The sequence below is a fragment of the Rattus norvegicus genome, chromosome 10 (genome assembly GCF_036323735.1).
Source record: "Rattus norvegicus strain BN/NHsdMcwi chromosome 10, GRCr8, whole genome shotgun sequence".
In the NCBI taxonomy this organism is placed as follows: domain Eukaryota; kingdom Metazoa; phylum Chordata; class Mammalia; order Rodentia; family Muridae; genus Rattus; species Rattus norvegicus.
This window is the reverse complement of record NC_086028.1, coordinates 72,487,482-72,505,652: the sequence shown is the minus strand read 5'-3', so window position 1 is coordinate 72,505,652 and position 18,171 is coordinate 72,487,482. Positions and strand designations below refer to the sequence as shown.

Genomic DNA, 18,171 nt, shown 5'->3' with positions numbered 1-18,171 from the left:
TTCAACAAAGATAGTTCCAGAGCAGCCAGGACTATCTAAAGAAACTCTGTCTTAAAAAACAAAACAAAACAAAACAAACAAAAGCAAACAAGATGGAAGGAAAGTGTAAAGCCCGGGAAATCACACTCTGTCCTCCTAAAGAGTAAAACAGGCACTCAGGAGAGATTATATTAAAGGCAGAGAGAGCTATTCTTTGCTACAGATATCAAGTATCTAGATGATACTCATCAAGACAACGATTTCAAAGAATAGAGACTGCCTTGTTGATGTTCCCTGTAATGGCTTAAACGGACCTAGGTGTGTCATCCCAGAGTAAGAGCACGGGCACCTAAACACAACCTGAGAGTAATCACCTGAGCAGGATTCCTGAGAATTCTCAATGCCTGGCTTGTCCTGGCATATCCGTACACAGAGGATTTTATTGATGTCCGATGGGCTAGAAACCAGCTCAGCCCTAGAACACCTGCCTAACAAGATTTGAGGTCCTGAAATCAAGTCACAGCATACACACCCTACAAATAATAAAAGGCCTAATGTTTGCCCTGCTGGATTTGGATTTACTTTGGGTTGGTTACTCCTTTTAACATATTCTTCCAGTTTGGAATAGTTAAATTTGCCCTGTGCAGTCTCCTCATTGTGGATTAGCTACATGAGGTGGGAGGTTGTCTTGAGGTAGAGTTTCAGGACCACCAGACAAAAGAATTTTAAAAGATTTTCAGATGAGGAAGTTGTACTTGCCTCCAGGAGTCAAGTTTATTCAGTGAGTATCTGTCCTGTAAAGCAGGGTAGACATGACTTAGACTACACAGGAAGCATCATGGATGCTCTGGGTAGGTAGGGCAGGTGGACTGGCTAATGTGTGAATACAGTCAAAATGCCTAGGATTCTGGGAGGCGGGAGTTATTTCCCATCCCGTGCACAGCACTGTAGTCCTCTCAGCCTCAGGCCTGAAGGGCCTGCCTGGGTGTTCTACAAGAAAGCTGGGAGTTTGGGGACCTACAGGCAGAATGCTCTGTCTTGCATATTTGCCAACAAAATTCGTGTCAAAATTTAAACTCCATCATAAGTTTAAGCAACTGGAAATAAATTTTACTGTATTTGCAGGTGGGAACTTTGGCAGATAATTAAGATTAAATTAGGTCAGAAGGTGGGATCCTAATTTACTGGAAGCCTGGCTTTTATAAAAAGCAGAAGATGAACCTGAACTAAGAAGTTCTTTCTCACCAGCGCTTCTTTGAAATTATATGTAGTGTCCACCAATAAGAAGAAGCATACCAAGTGGAACTGCCTGGTTCCGGATTTCTTATTCTTTATAACTGTGAATCAAATAAAACCTTCACAAACCACCCAGGCTATTACTCAGTTTCAACAGAAAACTGAGTTAAGACAATGAGTAAGTTAAAAGTAATACAAAGTTAGCATTTAAAATCAAAAGGAAAAAGAAAAATAAGAGGCTCTTATTATAATGTAGCTCAGGTTGGCCTTGATTTCTTAATCCTCCTGCCTTTGTCTTCCAAGAGCCTAGGATTAAAGATACCAAAAGCCAGCATTTATATGTTCTAGCCAATTTTCACAAACAGATCTAAAGACCAAAAGAAAAGCTTCTAAAAATAAACTTTCTCTTTATTTGTTACACTGTGAAAAAAGGGTGAGCTGCTTTAATATACCTATGCCTATAAATTTTGTCACCAAAATTCATGTCAAAATTTAAACTCCGTCATGAGTTCTTTTTTTTTTTGGTTCTTTTTTTCGGAGCTGGGGACCGAACCCAGGGCCTTGCGCTTCCTAGGTAAGCGCTCTACCACTGAGCTAAATCCCCAGCCCCTCCGTCATGAGTTCTTAATCAGCTGGAAACATGGTGTGGTGGTCTATGTCTGTAATTCCACCTCTGGAAAGACCAAGGCCAGAGAATCAGGTTACAGTGAGATTCCAGGTCAAAAAAAAAAAAAATGCAACAAATAAATGAATAAATAAATAAATGAAGACGTTAAAATTTGTCTCAGAATTTTATAAATAATTATGGTACACAAAAAGTATGTCATAAAGAGTCTGGTACAGAGAAATACTTTGTAATGTAAGTTATTACTAGTCTTTTAAATATCATCAGTGATGTATTAATGCTACGTTCCACTAAAACACGGCAATCAGAAGATGATCACAGAGAAAGTCAGAGATTCACGAAGGCTGGCTCTGTACCTGGAGGCCCCGCCGCGGCTGCGTCTTCCATGAGCTCTCCCTCCTCCAGCTCCATGCTGTTATATTCTACATCATTCTCTCCAGACCTACAAACAGACAACATCTATCACATTTCGCTCATAATTCTCACAATGGACATACAATTAATCTGTCCTTGTGGGCCAGTAAGATGGTTCAGCAAGTAAAAGGCATTTGTCACCAGGTCTTATAACCTGAGTTCGCGCCTCAGGTGTCATCCGGGAGAGAGAGTGCTGTTCCCTGGGTTGTTCTCTGACTTTACCTGCAGTGTGTGTATGTGTGTATGAGCACTCTCAAACCACACTCCACATGAATTTTAAAAATTTAGAACATTGTATTTGTCACACTTCGATCAGTTTTGTGTTTCTAAATACAACTATGAGAAGACCTTAGTCAGTCATGAGAATGTACTTAATATTCAAATAAGTTTCAAATATCAAAGTAAGCTAACAATATTTAATATTTCATCAGAACACTGTACGGAAAAGTTATACATTTATAATGAGTTGTCCCTGGTGCTAGGCATAGGGCTCAGTACAGTACTTCCCTAGCACTTAGGAAGCCTAGGGTCTGAACTATGGCCACCTGGAAGCAGGGGAGTGGCATGGTACCCAGCTGAAATCCCAGCATTAAGGAGGCAGTGATGGGAAGACCAGAAATTCTCATCCTCAATTATACAGCGAGTGTGTGAGCAGCTTAGGCTCTGCGGAGACCATCTCAAAGATTAAAAAAGGAGGACCCACATTCTAATGATAGTTAATTAGGGGGAAAAAACAAAAACAAAATAATGACCTCTTCCCCCTAAAAAACCCCACACCTTATATTTTAATATTTAAGAAAAAACCTCCAAGTCAGGAGTGCTGGTACATGCCTGTATACCCAAAACACAAAGGTGGACTGGGGTTTCAAGGCCATCCTTAGCTACATAATGAGTTCCATAAAGTTACTTGAAACCTCGCCTTAGTGTCTCTGCCTACCTGCCTGTCCCACCCCCGTTTTTCACACACACACACACACACTTAATTACTGCATATAACTTGCTGGTTTCTATTTTATCCTTAAAAAGTCAACTCTGAACTACTCTAAATGAAACTACAAAGTACTATTTGAAACAGTAAGAAAGGGGCTGGAGAGATGGCTCAGTGGTTAAGAGCACTGGCTGTTCTTCCGGAGGTCCCGAGTTCAATTCCCAGCAACCACATGGTGGCTCACAACCATCTGTAATGAGGTCTGATGCCCTCTTCTGGTGTGTCCGAAGATAGCAACAGTGTACTCACATACATAAAATAAATGAATCTTTAAAAAGAAAAGAAATGAGCATAGGGCTCTTTTCTCTCAGCATCTAGTTAGCTCAGTTCCTAAAGCAGGAATAGGTTCAGATTCAGAGGTCTCTCCCTCCCTCCCACCCCAGGGAATAAGGCTATAAAACAATGCCAGCTAAACTTACAATAGACAGCCTAGTCTAATCAGCAAGGCCCAGATTTGGGCCAGTAATATAGCTCAGTGAGTAAAAATCATTTACTGTGCAGCCCTGAAAATCTGATTTGGGGCTGAGATGGCTCAGCAGTTAAGAGCACTGACTGCACTTTCAGAGGACCAGGGTTCAATTTCTAGCAACCACATGGCAGCTCACAATTGTCTGTAATTCCACTTCCAGGGGATCTGACACCCTCACACAGACAAATGTGCAGGAAAAACATGAAGCACATAAAGTATAAATTATAAAAATCCATATTCATCCCTGGAACCCACCGTGGAAGTAAAACGCCAACTCTCACAAGTTGAACTCTCACCTCTATATGCTATATTACACATACACACATTATTTTTTTTAATTTGTAAAAACATTTATGCTGGGCAGTGGTGGCACACACCTTTAATCCCAGCACTTAGGAAGCAGAGGCAGGCTGATCTCTTGAGTTCGAGGCCACCCTGGTCTGCAGTGAGTTCCAAGGACAGCCAGGAAAACCCTGTCTCCAAAACCTCAAAAAATAAAAAAAACGAATCTATGAAAGTATTTATCTTAAGGATAAAAGTGTTTTACCAGTATTTATGTCTGTGTACCACGTGTGTGTCTAGTGCCCACAGAGGCCAGAAGACAGCATCAGATTACAGACCGTTTTAAGTTGCCATGTAGATCCTGGGAATTGGAATAGCAGCCAGGATTCTAAATCATTGAGTGATCTCTCCTTGTTCAATAAACAAACAAACAAAAAAAACTCCTAACTTATCTTAGAAGGCCTAGTTTATATCTAGATTATATGTAAAAAACAAAGTGCTGACTATTTCCATACTTAACATAAACCAGTTACTACAGCTTCTAACAATTCCTACTTAGGAATGTTAACATGGGGCTCACATGGTCTCCTCATCGATATCGTTTTCTTCCGTGTTGCTTGTTGCTGTAGAACTAGCAGAAGAGCTGCTGCCGTCCAGGTGATTCACTTCATCTTCACCGACAAGATCCAGATCCAGATCTCCATCTGAGAGCTCATGCTACAACAAGAAGACAAGATTCCTTTCATTCCTTTTTTAGAATTCTGAGTCAAGAGTCTTATAATGTAGTCCAGGCTGGTCTTAATTTTCCTATCTCAGCCTCCTGAGAGCTAGAATGTTAAGCAAGCACCACCACACTTGGCTAAAACAAAATTTTTATTCCAAACGTTTCTACTCAGTTGGTTGCTCCATTTACGACACTAAGCAAGAGTTCTACTTTCTGAGCCTATGTTTACAACACTAAGTACTCTAGAGAAATGTCACACAACCTTACTGACTGCTACCACTATTGATTTACAGTTACTTATCAACCTGAGCTGGGTCCTCAATGCAACAAGGAATAATTCACATACTCCAAATTAGCTTCCAATAAGGTTCTCCTCACAAAATAACTTTACACCCAGGCATGGTGGTACAGAGCTGTACCTCAGCACTTGAGAACTGGAGAAAGCAGGAACCAGAAAGGTCATCCTTTGTCACATAGTGGTGTTTTTGTGCCCATAGCCAGCTTAGGCTACAAAAACACAAATCAATTTACCACTAAGTCACACCCTCTCCCACCCCCCTGCCCTTTTCATCCTCACAGCCCCTCTATCCACCTGCACAAAACAAATTTCAGCTGTCTTACCTACAAGTTCCACCATTTGTTTTACTCAAAAGGTTAAGCATTTGTCACCTGTGATCACTGACACTTGAGTGGGAGCTGGGTACCTCAGGCTTGCAGAGGCTAGCCTGGTCTACATATTGAATTCCAGGGCACCCAGGGCTCCAGTGTCTCAAAACACTGATTGATGACAGTAAATGCATTGATTAACTAAGGAAAGAAAACAGGGCTCAGACTAAAGTAGTTGTACCCTGATAGATTGAGTAAAATGAAACATAAAAGCCAAGCCTCCCATCTTAAAAGCAACTACAGAGATCTACTCAGGACTCCTGATCTTTCTTTTTTTTTTTTTCCCCCACGTGGAGAGGTTTAATGAGAGAAGAGTAGAAGAGTGGAAAGGCGCCGGCCATGGGCTCGTGGAGGTGGGGGATGTGGGCAAGACTAGAGAAGAACAAAGAGGGGATAAGAAGGGAGGAAGAAAGAGGACTCCTGATCTTAACTAAAAACAAACGAACAAAATCCACTTAGTGAATTCTTATTCCAGCTATTATTTGACTTGGCAAAAACTAACCAACTCATAGTCCTCTTATAAGCACAAATACAGTACCTACCAGCTACAATGAATGATTAAAAAAAAAAAATCCATAATTTTAAAATCGGCATTTTAAACAGTTTCTAGACTGTGTGTCACAGTTTCAGAGAATGGCCTTCTATAATTAACTAACTTTTATAACTTTGCAATGCAACATGCACACACCAATAATGAAAACAAGTGGACAAGATCTGTAGGTCAGTGTTTTCCCTACATTTTATGCTGGAACCCGTGATCCTACTGTACATATTTCCAATCTAAATCTATTATTACATGATAGTCTTCATTCTGAATCTTCTCCTCCTCATCTTCATCTTCCTTGGTCTCCCTTACAGAAGCTGAAGTAGGACCACCTTCCAGAAGCATGTCAGAGCATGACCCAGCTTTCTTAGCTCGTGTCTCGGGAGTATCATCATTTTGGGGGCTAAGATGATTATCTGGTGGTGACAGATCTCTGGATTTCTGAGTTCGGGACAGTTCAATAGTCAATCTCTTTTAAAATAAGAACAGTACAAATCAATATTAAGTGTAAGAGGTGTCACAGTAGCAAAGTAAACAATATTTACAGTTAAAAATTAGATATAAACTGGGCATAACAGCACATGTCACTAATCCCAGCACCCAGGAGGCAGAAGCTGATGATCTCCAGCCTGGTCTTCATTGTACAAGAGGGGGTGGGGGGACACAACATAAAACCAATTCAAGTTCTGCATTAAGAATTAATGTTTACCTCAAACCAGAGTGGTACAGAACATTACAATTTTGCACAATAATAATATTATATATCTACAGTATCCTAGCGCAAGCCTCTGAAAGGAAGTTACTACAACTAAGGAATAGTATTGTTGATTTTAATTAAATCAAGCCGATGTAGCTAAATGTGACTACACTATTGAGTAGTGCAGAATCTAGAGGTTCAAAGGGTAAAGGACAGTCAAATTTTTACCACAATATTAAATGGATAGCCAAAATCGAATTCAAACAGCAGCAAGCCAAAAGAATGGTAGGCTATACTAAACAAGAATGGATGTAATTGCTTTACCTCTTTAAGATTGTTTATTTGTTGAATATAACCTGTCTGTGCAGCTTCCAATTGAGTAATGTACCAGTGCTGATCCCGGCATTTTTGAAAAAATGTTGGTGAGCGCACCTGAAACCTTAATGAACAATTACACATGAAGAATGATACAAAAGGTAAATCTGTGCATTATATAAATTCTACAGTTCCCATTTGATTAAGAACCACTTCAGCCAAGGCTACACAGAGAAACTGTCTCAAAAACCAAACAAATAAACAAAAAAAGAACCACTTCAAATGAATTCTGAATTTTTGTTACCCATCATTCACACATGTATCCAATGCTAATGACATGTGGCTCTAAGTGTCAGCTGTCTAAACTAAAACTATACGTTTTTTCTTTTATGCGTATGGGTGTTTTGTCTGCATGTATGTCTGTGTACCACGTACGTGCCTGGGGCTTGCAGAGGTCAGAAGAAGGTGTTAGATCACCTAAGACTGGAGTTACAATGGTTGTAAGCTGCTACGTGGGTGCTAGAAATCGAGCCAAGATCCTCTGGAAGAGCAGTCAGTGCTCTAAACCACTGAGCCATCTCTTGAGCCCCAAAATTCTTCTTTTCTAAAGACCACACTGTGTATCAAGATTAACTGCCAAGTTAACCCACAAACCACAGACACTATAACACTGTAGTTCAAATATGATGGTCCCAAACTGAAAAAGAAAGAGGACCGTTAACTACACAGGAGTAATTAGGAAAACAACTCTTTCCTATCCCTTTACCTAGTCAGGTTCCAGAAAAACATAGTTTAAGGGCTGGCTTTTCTTTCCCCGATCCCAGCTCTTAATCTCACTTTCTTTTAAAATTTTAAAAATTCACCTGTTTTTGGAGGTATCATCTCACTCAGTTTAGTCTGGTCTAGAATATACAGTGATCCTCCTAGACTCTCTAGTGCTAGTATTCAGGTACGAGCCACCACTCAAGGTTCCTCACATTTCCTACCCTTAGGGAAGAGTCATACTGGATCAAATAAGCAAAACTGCTTCACTAGGCTCAAGAGTCGTTGCTTCCAATAAATTCTATCTGTGCCCTCTCCAGAAAGCCTACAATCAAAACTGCGTATCAACAAAACAGCAAATAAAAAAAATTAACATATTAAATCCTATTAACTAGATGTCTTTAATGTATTTGGGGGTGTGTGTGTGTGTGTGTGTGTGTGTGTGTGTGTGTGTGTGTGTGTAAAATAAACCATGTGGTTATGGCAAATGCCTTTAATCCCAGCACTCAGGAGGCAGAGGCAGGTCTGGTCTACAGAGTAAGTTCCAAGACAGCCAAAGCTACAGAGAGAAGTCTTTCCTGTCTTAAATGGAAAAAAGCAAAACAAAAAACTTCATATTTATTAAAAACAAATCTTTCTTACTTAAGAGTCAAACATGATTCCACTTAGTAAAACGCACATGTGACTGTATGTATAACAACACTTTTGAGGAAATAACCACATGGCAAGAAGTCCTTTCTCTCATGTCTTCCAGAGCTTCCACTCTGCCACCCTTGTGATACCTACTGCCATACTTGAGAACTTATGTACTCCCAAAGGCCTAAGTGTAGAAGGGTGTTCCCTTTAGAGCATCTTTACAAGAAGTCACTGGGGCATGCCTGTGAAGAGGACACTAGACACCATACTCTTCTTCCAAACCTAGGCCAGTCTGGTTTGCCTCATGAAACACTCCTGCTATCGTGTGGCACTGTACCACAATCACTACTCAAAGCAACAGCGCTAATCTATCATTGGCTCAAAGTCGAAAACTGTGAACCAGATTTATAAAATGATTATCTCATGTATTGTTACAGAGACAGGAAACTAACAAGCAAAGAGCAATTTGAAGGGAAATGGGACAAGTTACAGGACATTACTGTTGGGAAGTTGAGGCAGAAATATGAAGCAAGCAATCACGTCCAAATTCAAAAGCAGACAAAACAGCTGCCTGTATGCCTGCGCTCAGTTAACTTTCTCCACATACAGTCCAGGCCTCAAACCCAGAAAATGGTGTTACTCAGAATTGGCAGGTCTTCCCAAGTCAACTGAATAACCAAGATAATCCCTCACAGACATCCCCATGGGCTAACCTAATCTGCACTAGCTCTAACTGAGACTCCTTTCCCAAGAGATTCTACATTCACTTGAGAATGAAAATGAACCAGAGAATACAAACAGTTCAGCTTTATCTAAGACTTTCCATCTAATGTAAGAAAATATTATCTAATAGTTAACTGCAGCAGCACCTAATGCTAGCCAATGATGCTCATGTATGAGAAGCAGAACTAACCACTAAGTATTCATGGGAAAACATTAGGAAAGCTTCTTTCTAAATATTTCTTTTGACTGATGGATCAAACTCCTAGTCATCCATGCATATTAGTTTTTATACTATTTGTGCATTTGGATCAAAATAGAAGAAAGGCTTTCCTCTTCCTCTTTTAATAAACAAATAAATATATAAACTTATCTAGCTTAATTATATATTTATTTAGAGTTACAGAAAAGCCAGGTGTGTGGTGCAGATGTTTAATCTTGTATACTTAGGAGGCGGAAACATATGTGAATTCAAGGACAGCCTGGTCTACATAGTTCCAGGACAGCCAGAGCTACATAATAGAGAGACCCTGCACAAAACAAAAAAACAAAAACAAAGAAACAAAAACTCAGGTAGTAATTCAGTTGGATTCTCTAAATTTGAGGTATGCCAGGTCTACAAAATGAGTTTCAGGACAGCCAGACAAACCCTGTCTCAAAAACCCACACCAAAAAAAACCCAAAACAAAAGAAAACAAAAACCAGAGGTAGAAAAAAGAAAGCCTTAACTTTCGAATAAATATGTAACAAATATATAAAAATTATATCAAAATCTTAAACAAAATGAGCAAAAGAAGTAAAAAGAAGCTAATCAGGAAGAGGAAGGAAGTAAATGTGGTCAAAACTATAGTACATTAAACATGAAAATGTCATAATGAAACCCATTATATATACTAATGAAAACATTGAGGGGAAAATCTGTCACTTTGTAGGCTGGTAAATTGATGTTGGCAATGTGACTATAACATGAAATGCCAACAAAGCATTTTCTCTGTTAAATTAGAAAAACAAGACTATTCTCTCAAGAGAAAAAAGTAGCAGTTTTCTTCCTCCTTCCTTCCTTCCTTCCTCCCTTTCTTCTCCCTGTGTCTTGCTTTCTTTGACACAGCTCTTAAGAAGTCCTGGCAAATCTTAAATTCCCTAGTAGACAAGCAGAGCCTTACATCCTGATCCTCCTAATCTACCACCTGAATTCTGGGACTACAAGTATGTATCACCACACCTGGAGATTTTCATTTTTGTTTCCATACTTCTAACACAACTTTACCAGAAACTGAAATATATTCTGTAAAAGTAAGCATGAAAAGTCAGTCACTGAAATATTACACTGTCAAATAGAGAGATTAAAAACAAACAAACCCACTTAATGCCCTCTTAGTCTATTCTTAGATATCCTCAGTATTCAGATTTAGGTTACATGTTCTATGCACAGGCTGAAGGCAATTTAACTGATACTCTTGTTAGCACACATCCCTCTGACTATGATTCTTTTTTCTTTTCTCTCCCCCGGCCCCCCAAGACAGGGTTTTCTGTATGTAGCCCTGGCTGTCCTGGAACTCACTCTGCAGACCAGACTGGCTGGACTCCACGCAAAATTTCAGATTTTAGTACTCATTTATAAACCACCTTTTAAAAATTATATTATTATTATTATTATTATATTATTATTATTATTTGAGACAAGGTCTTTTGTAACCCACATTGGCTTTAAACTTGTTATGTAGCCTAGACTGGTCTTGAACTCCAGCTTTTTCTGACTCTACATCTTAAATGCCAGGATTACAGGCTCAAGGCATCACATCTGGTGATATTTTTCCTTTTAATGGAATCAATAACTAGGTGTCAAACCATTTTCTCACTGTTTTTATTCATCTAACTACATGGAATCCCTGAAATAAAAGTTTGTAGCTAGTGTGAATTTCAAGATTTATGTTTCTTAAATGAAACTATGAAATACAGTTTTGATAATATTATTTCCTTTACAAGTCACAATATCAAATATCAAATAAACTACCTTAAAATCACTGTATCATTTTGTCGGTTCAAGTATCCTTCATTTGCAAGTAAGTCCAAACGGAAAAATCTATTGTAGCCCCAGCATTCTCCAACTTCAAAGTCAGATGCAAATTCTCGAATGATATTTTTAGTAGGATCGTTGCAGGACTGATGAACCATTTCTACACGATATTCATACCTAAAATGTAGAAACTATTATTAGTACAATCAGCAAAGTAAAAATAATTGTATGAGAATAAACTTGTTACTCCAGCTGAATTCCTTTCAAAGAAGATATCATTTACAGAAATGAAAGAGGTGTATTTCACACTGGCCACACCATGACAAAGGCAACATGGGAGAGCGAGGAGTTCTTTGGCTCACACTTCCTCACCACAGCATCACTGAAGGATGTCAGGACAGGAACTCACACAGGGCAGGATCCCAGAGGCAGGAGCTGGTACACAGGGCCCAGAGAAATGCTGCTTACTGGCTTGCTCAGTCTGCTTTCCTAGAGAACCCAAAATCACCAGCCCAGGGATCACCACAATAAGCTAGGCCATCCCCCATCTAAGTAATGACCTATAGGTTTCCCTGCAGCCCGATCTTATAAAGCCATTTTCTTAATTGAGGTTCTCTCAAATGACTTTAGCTCAGATCAAGTTGACATAAAATTATGCAGCACAATTGACCTCTTGTCAACTTGACCTCACTGTTAAGCCACATATTCATCCCCAAGATCACACATTAATTTCAATATCACGACATAATACGTTTTACAAACTTAAAAGTCCTACATCTTTACAAACTCAAACACTTTAAAATTCAGTATCTTTAAAACAGCCAGTCTTCTAAAATTCAAAGTCGCTCAGCCATGGGCTCCTGGAAATCAAAAATACACACTTTCTTACTAAAAGAGGAAAGAACTAGGTCACAGTCAGTCTGAACAAAGCAAAACCAAACTGCCAACAGGGTAAATAATACAATGTTTAATGTCTGGGATCCACTCACGATCTTCTGGGCTCCTTGAAAGAACTTGGGTAACTTCTCTGGCTCCGCTCTCTGCAGCACAGTTTGTCTTATACGGCCTGGCACTCCACCACCACAGCTTCTCTTTGTGGTTATTCCATGGCACTAGCATCTCCAAAATGTTGGTGATTTAGCTGCAACTGGGCTGCATTTTCACCAATAGCCTCTCATAGGATCTCTCACGATGCCAAGCCTTAACTTCTTTGAATAACCCTTTCAGTCTTACACCTTTACCAACAGCATCTCACAGTGCCAGGTCTCAGCTGTTCTCCAGGACCTTACATGCCAGTGAGATACAACCGTGGCTGCCTCTGCAACAGTTTCGGTATGTTGGCTCTCAGGAAACACTTCCCAAGAGATTTCACCTCAGTGATGCTGGTCTCTTCTTAATCACTGCTAATTTCTCAGTTCCACTGAACCAGCATTAAATGTCTCGGTAAAATGAAGGCTTACTTTAGTAGTTCTAGTCTCCTTTTAATCACAGCCAATTCTTTAGCTTCAGCTGCCCAGAAACCAGGGTCTTCAACACAAATAGTCTGATAGTCTTCCTTCACAAGCCAGGCCTCCATCTGCATGGCTTTCAATATTCTTATCTTCAAAACTCCTAGAGATCAATCCACTGAGCTCTCACTCCTCAATGGCTCTTGTAGCCCAAAGTTCCAAAGTCCTTCCACAGTCCTCTCCAAAACATGTCACAGCAACGCTCCACTATCCTGGTACCAAACCATCTTAGGTTACTAGGGAGGGAAGGGCTTATTTGGCTTACACCTCCATATCACCCATTTATCACCGAAGGCAGTCAGAACAGAAACTCAAGAAAAGCAGGAACCTGGAGGGAAACCTCTCTACAGGAAACTCTACTATCCCCTTAAATTCTTAGGCAGATATAGTGGTCCACACTATAAGAATAGCATGAGCTCAAGGACATCCTTATTTATATCAACGTAACACCAGCCTGGTTATGAGTCTCTCACTTTAAAACAAAAACATAAGACAAGGAAAAAGAGGGTACAGGAGGATCCTCCCCTGTTTTTAAAGATTTATTTTTCTCGCCTTCTGTATGAGGATGCCAGATCCTCTTAAACTGGAGCTATAGACATGGAGCTACCATGTGGTTGCTGGGAACTGAACCAGGGTCTTTTGGAAGAGCAGCCAGTGCTCTTAACCACTGAGCCATCTCTCCAGCCCCAGAATTTTCTTCCCTACAACAGAAGTTACTCAGTGTTCTATTTAGGGTTACTATAGTTGTGATCAAACACCAGGGCCAAAACAAGTTGGGGAGTAAAGGGTTAGGATTTTTAATTCCATGTTGTTATCACTGAAGGAAGTCAAGACAGGAACTCAAGAAGGACTGAAATCTGGAGACAGAAGCGGATACAGAGGCCATGGAGGGTGTTGCTTGCTCCTCATGATTTGCTCAGCCTGCTTTCTTATAGACTCCAGGGCTACCAGCCCAGGGATGACACCACCCACAACAGGCTGGGCCCTTCCCATAAATCACTGAGTAAATGCCCTAGAGGCTTGCCTACAGCTCAGTCTTATGAAGGCATTTTCTCAATTGAGGCTCCCTCTGCTCTAATAATTTTAGCTTGTGTCAACTTGACATAAAACTAGCTAGCACTCAGTAAATACAAATCCCAAAATGTCACATGTAGAAATTTTACTTATTACACACATGTTTATGCTCACACACCTTGAGAAAGTGAATAAAGCTTTGGAAAAAAAATGAAGTGTTTCTGCAGACCCTCACTGATAACTCAGATTTACTAGACTACTATCTAGATTGCTATGTAGTGATTCATGCTTTTATTCTGTACTTTAACAGTTAAACTACCCCATTGCTAAACTTTGAACTGCAAAACTGAATGTTATTTCAACATTTAATGGAAGAGGATTCTGAACCCACTATGCATCCTGAAATGTTAAGTGAATTAACAATTTATTAGAATAGAACACTACATGAAAGTATTTAGAAAATGTCAAAGAAATACACACATACAAATTCCAATCTTTTCTAAACATACTACCACGAACATATTTCATTATCAATAAATTATTAACATTTCTAAAACAATGTGGACTTCCTGAAATAGGGCCTGAAGGTATAGTGTGGTTTATAAGAGCCCTAAATCTTGGTTCAAAATAAATAAATGAAGTCCTGACATCTGTTCGATCAGTAATAAAAATATCAAGCTGAATCACATCCAGTGATAAAGACAATAAAAGTGTTAAATATAGATGAAAAACAATCCAAGACAGAAATAAAAGTCTTCCTTTGCCCCAAGGCAGACAGAGAGAAAGATGGTTGTATCAAACTGAGGACCAGGTAACCAGCTTGATGCAGAGCACAGAATAAACTAAACTAATTAAGAGATGAAGTAGTCGAAGAACAGAGCCAAAACTATTGGCCTCAGCATTTATTCATACACAGAAGTCTCAATCACTATTTCTGAGAACAGGGGCATGGCTTACAGCAAACACACCACAACAAACCTGAGTTTGTTTCCCAGATCTCACAAAGTGACAGGAGACAGCCGTCAGCTGAGAATTGTCCTGACCACATACTCTAAATAGAAAGTTATAAATCTTTCATGTCTCTAACTTTTGAAGCAAAGTCGGAAGGAAGCTAATCAAACAATGTTGCAGAAAAGGTACAAAGGATAAGTGGGATTGAAACTCCAGTCCCCTACAGAGGGAAAAGCCAGGTTCCCAGGCCCTGGCCCCAGTCTCAGACTGGACACTGCCAAGTCTGTCCCTGGCAGAGAACTAGCATTCTTTGTCCTTTTCACCAGTGCCTCTGAGAAAGCCTTGGATTGGCCTGGTACCCAACAAAATATAGTTATAACTGTCATAAGGTCATTCTCTTGTAACTCTAAGATCTGCATCAGTTGTTAACATCAACTAACTTTCTTCACTTATTCCATGGTCTGTTTTTTCTCTATTGGTATAACTGCCATTGTATGTTTTACTTTAATGTACTACTTTACAATTGTTCACTGTCCTAATTCCAGGCTGCAGTTAAGTTGCCTTTTTTTAAAATTCTTGTGAGTCTTGTTTTCATTTGTTAGGTGGGCTCAGCACAGCATTCAGTTTAGACCTTCCTCCTCCCTCATTGTTAAACCTCAGAGCTCTATCCTATGCACCATTTATTAGAAGTTTCTCTCTTGTGGTTGCTAGAAACAGGGGGAGTGCTTGGGCTCTTGAAAGCATCAACCTCTCAACATCTCTCTTATCCTTTCATAAGGTTCACTCCCCAGTTTCCTATCTTAGTCCTGATGAGATCTCTGCTGAACACAAAATAAGAATCTAATATAAATCTCTGGATTTCTGTCTGGAGCCTTCTTGGGTGTCCTACTCAAAGTACCCTAGGTTTGTTGGTATTCCTGGACTGATTCCACTTAACCTCCTCTATCACATATTATACCGCAAAACTATCTTGACTTCAAGGGAGAACAATTACAGAGTTAATCTGAGTGTTTATCTTGGAAAAAACTGCTTTCACTAGCTACTTCATCTAGAAAATGTTGTTTCATGTACCATTTTAACACAAATGTGCATCTTATCATTACTGTTCTAGCTTTAAGCAAATTGTCCATACCATACCAACAAATTCTATTCTAATGTACTAGTGTAAAAAAGAAATTTACAACTTCAAGCAGGTGATGGTGGCACACCATCTTTAATCTCAGCGCTCAGAGGCTGAGGCAGATGGATCTCTGAATTCAGAGCCAGCTGATCTACAAAGTGAGTTCCAGGACAGCCAGGGCTACACAGAGACCCTCTTTGTTTCAAAAAATCAAATATGTTTGTGTATAGATACACACATACACACACACAGAAAATTCCTTATCACAACCATTAAAAAAAAGTGTGTGTAAGTTATGGGGTCTAGATATGGTGGCACATACCAGTAATTTCAGTATTCAAGACTCAGTGGTCCTCAAGCTTCCTAATGCTTGCTACCCTTTAATACAGTTCCTCATGCTGTGGTAATCCCAACCATACAATTATTTTTGTTGCTACTTCATGACTGTAATTTTGCTACTATTTATGAATTGCAATGTACTTATTTACGGAGATAGACATTTGCCACAGTAGTCTCAAAGGCTGAGTTAGGAGAATCATAAGTTATAAGGCTTCACACACATCCCTCGCCCCAATGCCTGCTGGATGAGGGAGAGCCATTTTATTCAATTGAGTACGCTAAGGTGCTAATACTTCTGTACATAGGCTCCCACCAATGTTCTTCCAAAGTAGCCCTAATTATAACTCGCCATACTACAAAAAGAAAAAGGACATGAAAGTAAAATGGGGACAAACAAAGTAAGAAGGGACTCAGAGCTAGAGAGAGAAATAAGGGGTAATAGAGTGAATATAACTACATGCATGCATGTACATACATGCATGAAAACGCTACAATGAAGTTGGACATATTGCTGGATGCCTTAAATCCCAGCACTATGGGCGGCAGACATGAACTATATGAGCATATGGCCAGACCAACATCCAGGCCAGACAGAGCTACATGGTCAGACCCTGGAGAAATAGTTTGGAAGCTAAAATCACTTGTGGATTCAATTTGCACCACCCACATGGTAGTTTACAACCATCTGTAACTCCAGTATCAAGGGATTCAATGCTCTCATCTGGTCTCTGTAGGCACCAAGAATACATACAGAACACAGACATACAAGTAAAACACTCACACATGAAGTTAAAAAGAAAAGAAAAAAGCCAGGAAGTGGTGCCATGAACCTTAATCCCAGAACTGGGAAGGCAGAGGCATGCAGATCTCTGCAAGTTTGAGGCCTGGTATACAGCATGGTATACAGAGTGAGTTCCAGGACAACCAGGCCCGTTACACAGAGAAACAAACAAAACAAAACAAAACAAAACAAAACAAAACAAAACAAAACAAAACCCAAACAAATTAAACAGTCCAGCTTAATCCCAGCACTCAGGAGTTCATGCATAGCCTGGACTATATCATGAGCTCCAGATCAGCCAAGAGCAAGACCCTGTCTTAAAAAAGAGAGAAATAAAAACCACAATTTAATCATTATATATTACTAGTATGTGTAATATATGCTAACAAAAAATATTAAGACTGAAAAACCTAAGAATAAACAAACACAAATTAAAAAACTTAAAAACATACTATGATTTAGTTTTGTAAGTCAAAGAGATATAATATTCCATAAATTACTTTAAAAATTATACTTTCTAAACAAAATACAAGCTGGTAGCTGTCAGAAGCTACTAGACAATGGTGTCTTGTGTGTGCACAGGTGTGCTCACCTGCAGGTAGAAGCAAGAGGACAAGCTTCCCTGAAGCACTACCTCATTTGAGACAAGGTCTCTCATTGTCCTAAAACAAAAATTAGGTTAAGCAGCCCATCCAGAGGGTCTAGGGATCTACCAATCTTTATTGCTCCAGAACTGACGTTCTAAGCATGTACCATCAAGTCCAGCTTTCTAACAAAGATTCTGGGGAGCAAACTCAGTAAGTACTTTACTAGCTCAGCTGTCTCCACAGCCCGCCCCCCTCCCCCAAGGGTATTTTTATGAAATCGGGAAAATTTTCTGAAATTCAGTGTCAATGATAGTTATAGCTGAAGAACCCTGTGAATTTGTTTAAAAACCACCGAACTATACATTTTTAAATAGCTCTCAATTTTATTAATTAAATTTAAAAAGAAAAACCTAAGAGCAGGCAAGCTATAAATCTTAGCAGCTATATGAAGAAGAAGCCAGCCATATGGTGCTAGGCAACCTCATAATGGGGAGGACACATTAGAGAAAGAATAAGGTGGGTTGGGGATTTAGCTCAGTGGTAGAGCGCTTGCCTAGCAAGCGTAAGGCCCTGGGTTCGGTCCCCAGCTCCGGGGGAAAAAAAAAGAATAAGGTGAAATCTTATGGATTAGGGGAAACTTGCTTATATCAGAGAGAGAAATGGGGGTTAGGGGGTGGCTCTTCTAAGTAATTCAGAAAAGTAAGAAAACTTACTGAATTGTACAACTTTTTAACAGATGGGTTTTTAAGGTACTTGAATTGTACTTTGTTTAAAAATTTTTCAACTAAATGTATTCA

General features: G+C 39.5%; 1 protein-coding gene across 16 annotated transcripts in view; it reads right to left on the bottom strand.

The window, feature by feature from the left end:
* Positions 1-18,171, bottom strand: part of Trim37 (tripartite motif-containing 37) — a 132,160-nt gene that overhangs the window by 67,179 nt on the left and 46,810 nt on the right. For all 16 annotated transcript variants that reach the window (XR_594795.4, XR_010055210.1, XR_010055209.1 and 13 more), the window contains 5 exons: positions 11,072-11,251; positions 6,949-7,063; positions 6,180-6,398; positions 4,574-4,710; positions 2,197-2,282 (listed from right to left, as the gene is read on the bottom strand). Coding sequence is in view for 12 of the 16 variants with exons in the window: in NM_001108288.2 (NP_001101758.1) it covers positions 2,197-2,282; positions 4,574-4,710; positions 6,180-6,398; positions 6,949-7,063; positions 11,072-11,251 (737 nt within the window). In the remaining 4 variants the exon portion in view is untranslated. The remainder of the gene's footprint in view (positions 1-2,196; positions 2,283-4,573; positions 4,711-6,179; positions 6,399-6,948; positions 7,064-11,071; positions 11,252-18,171) is intronic.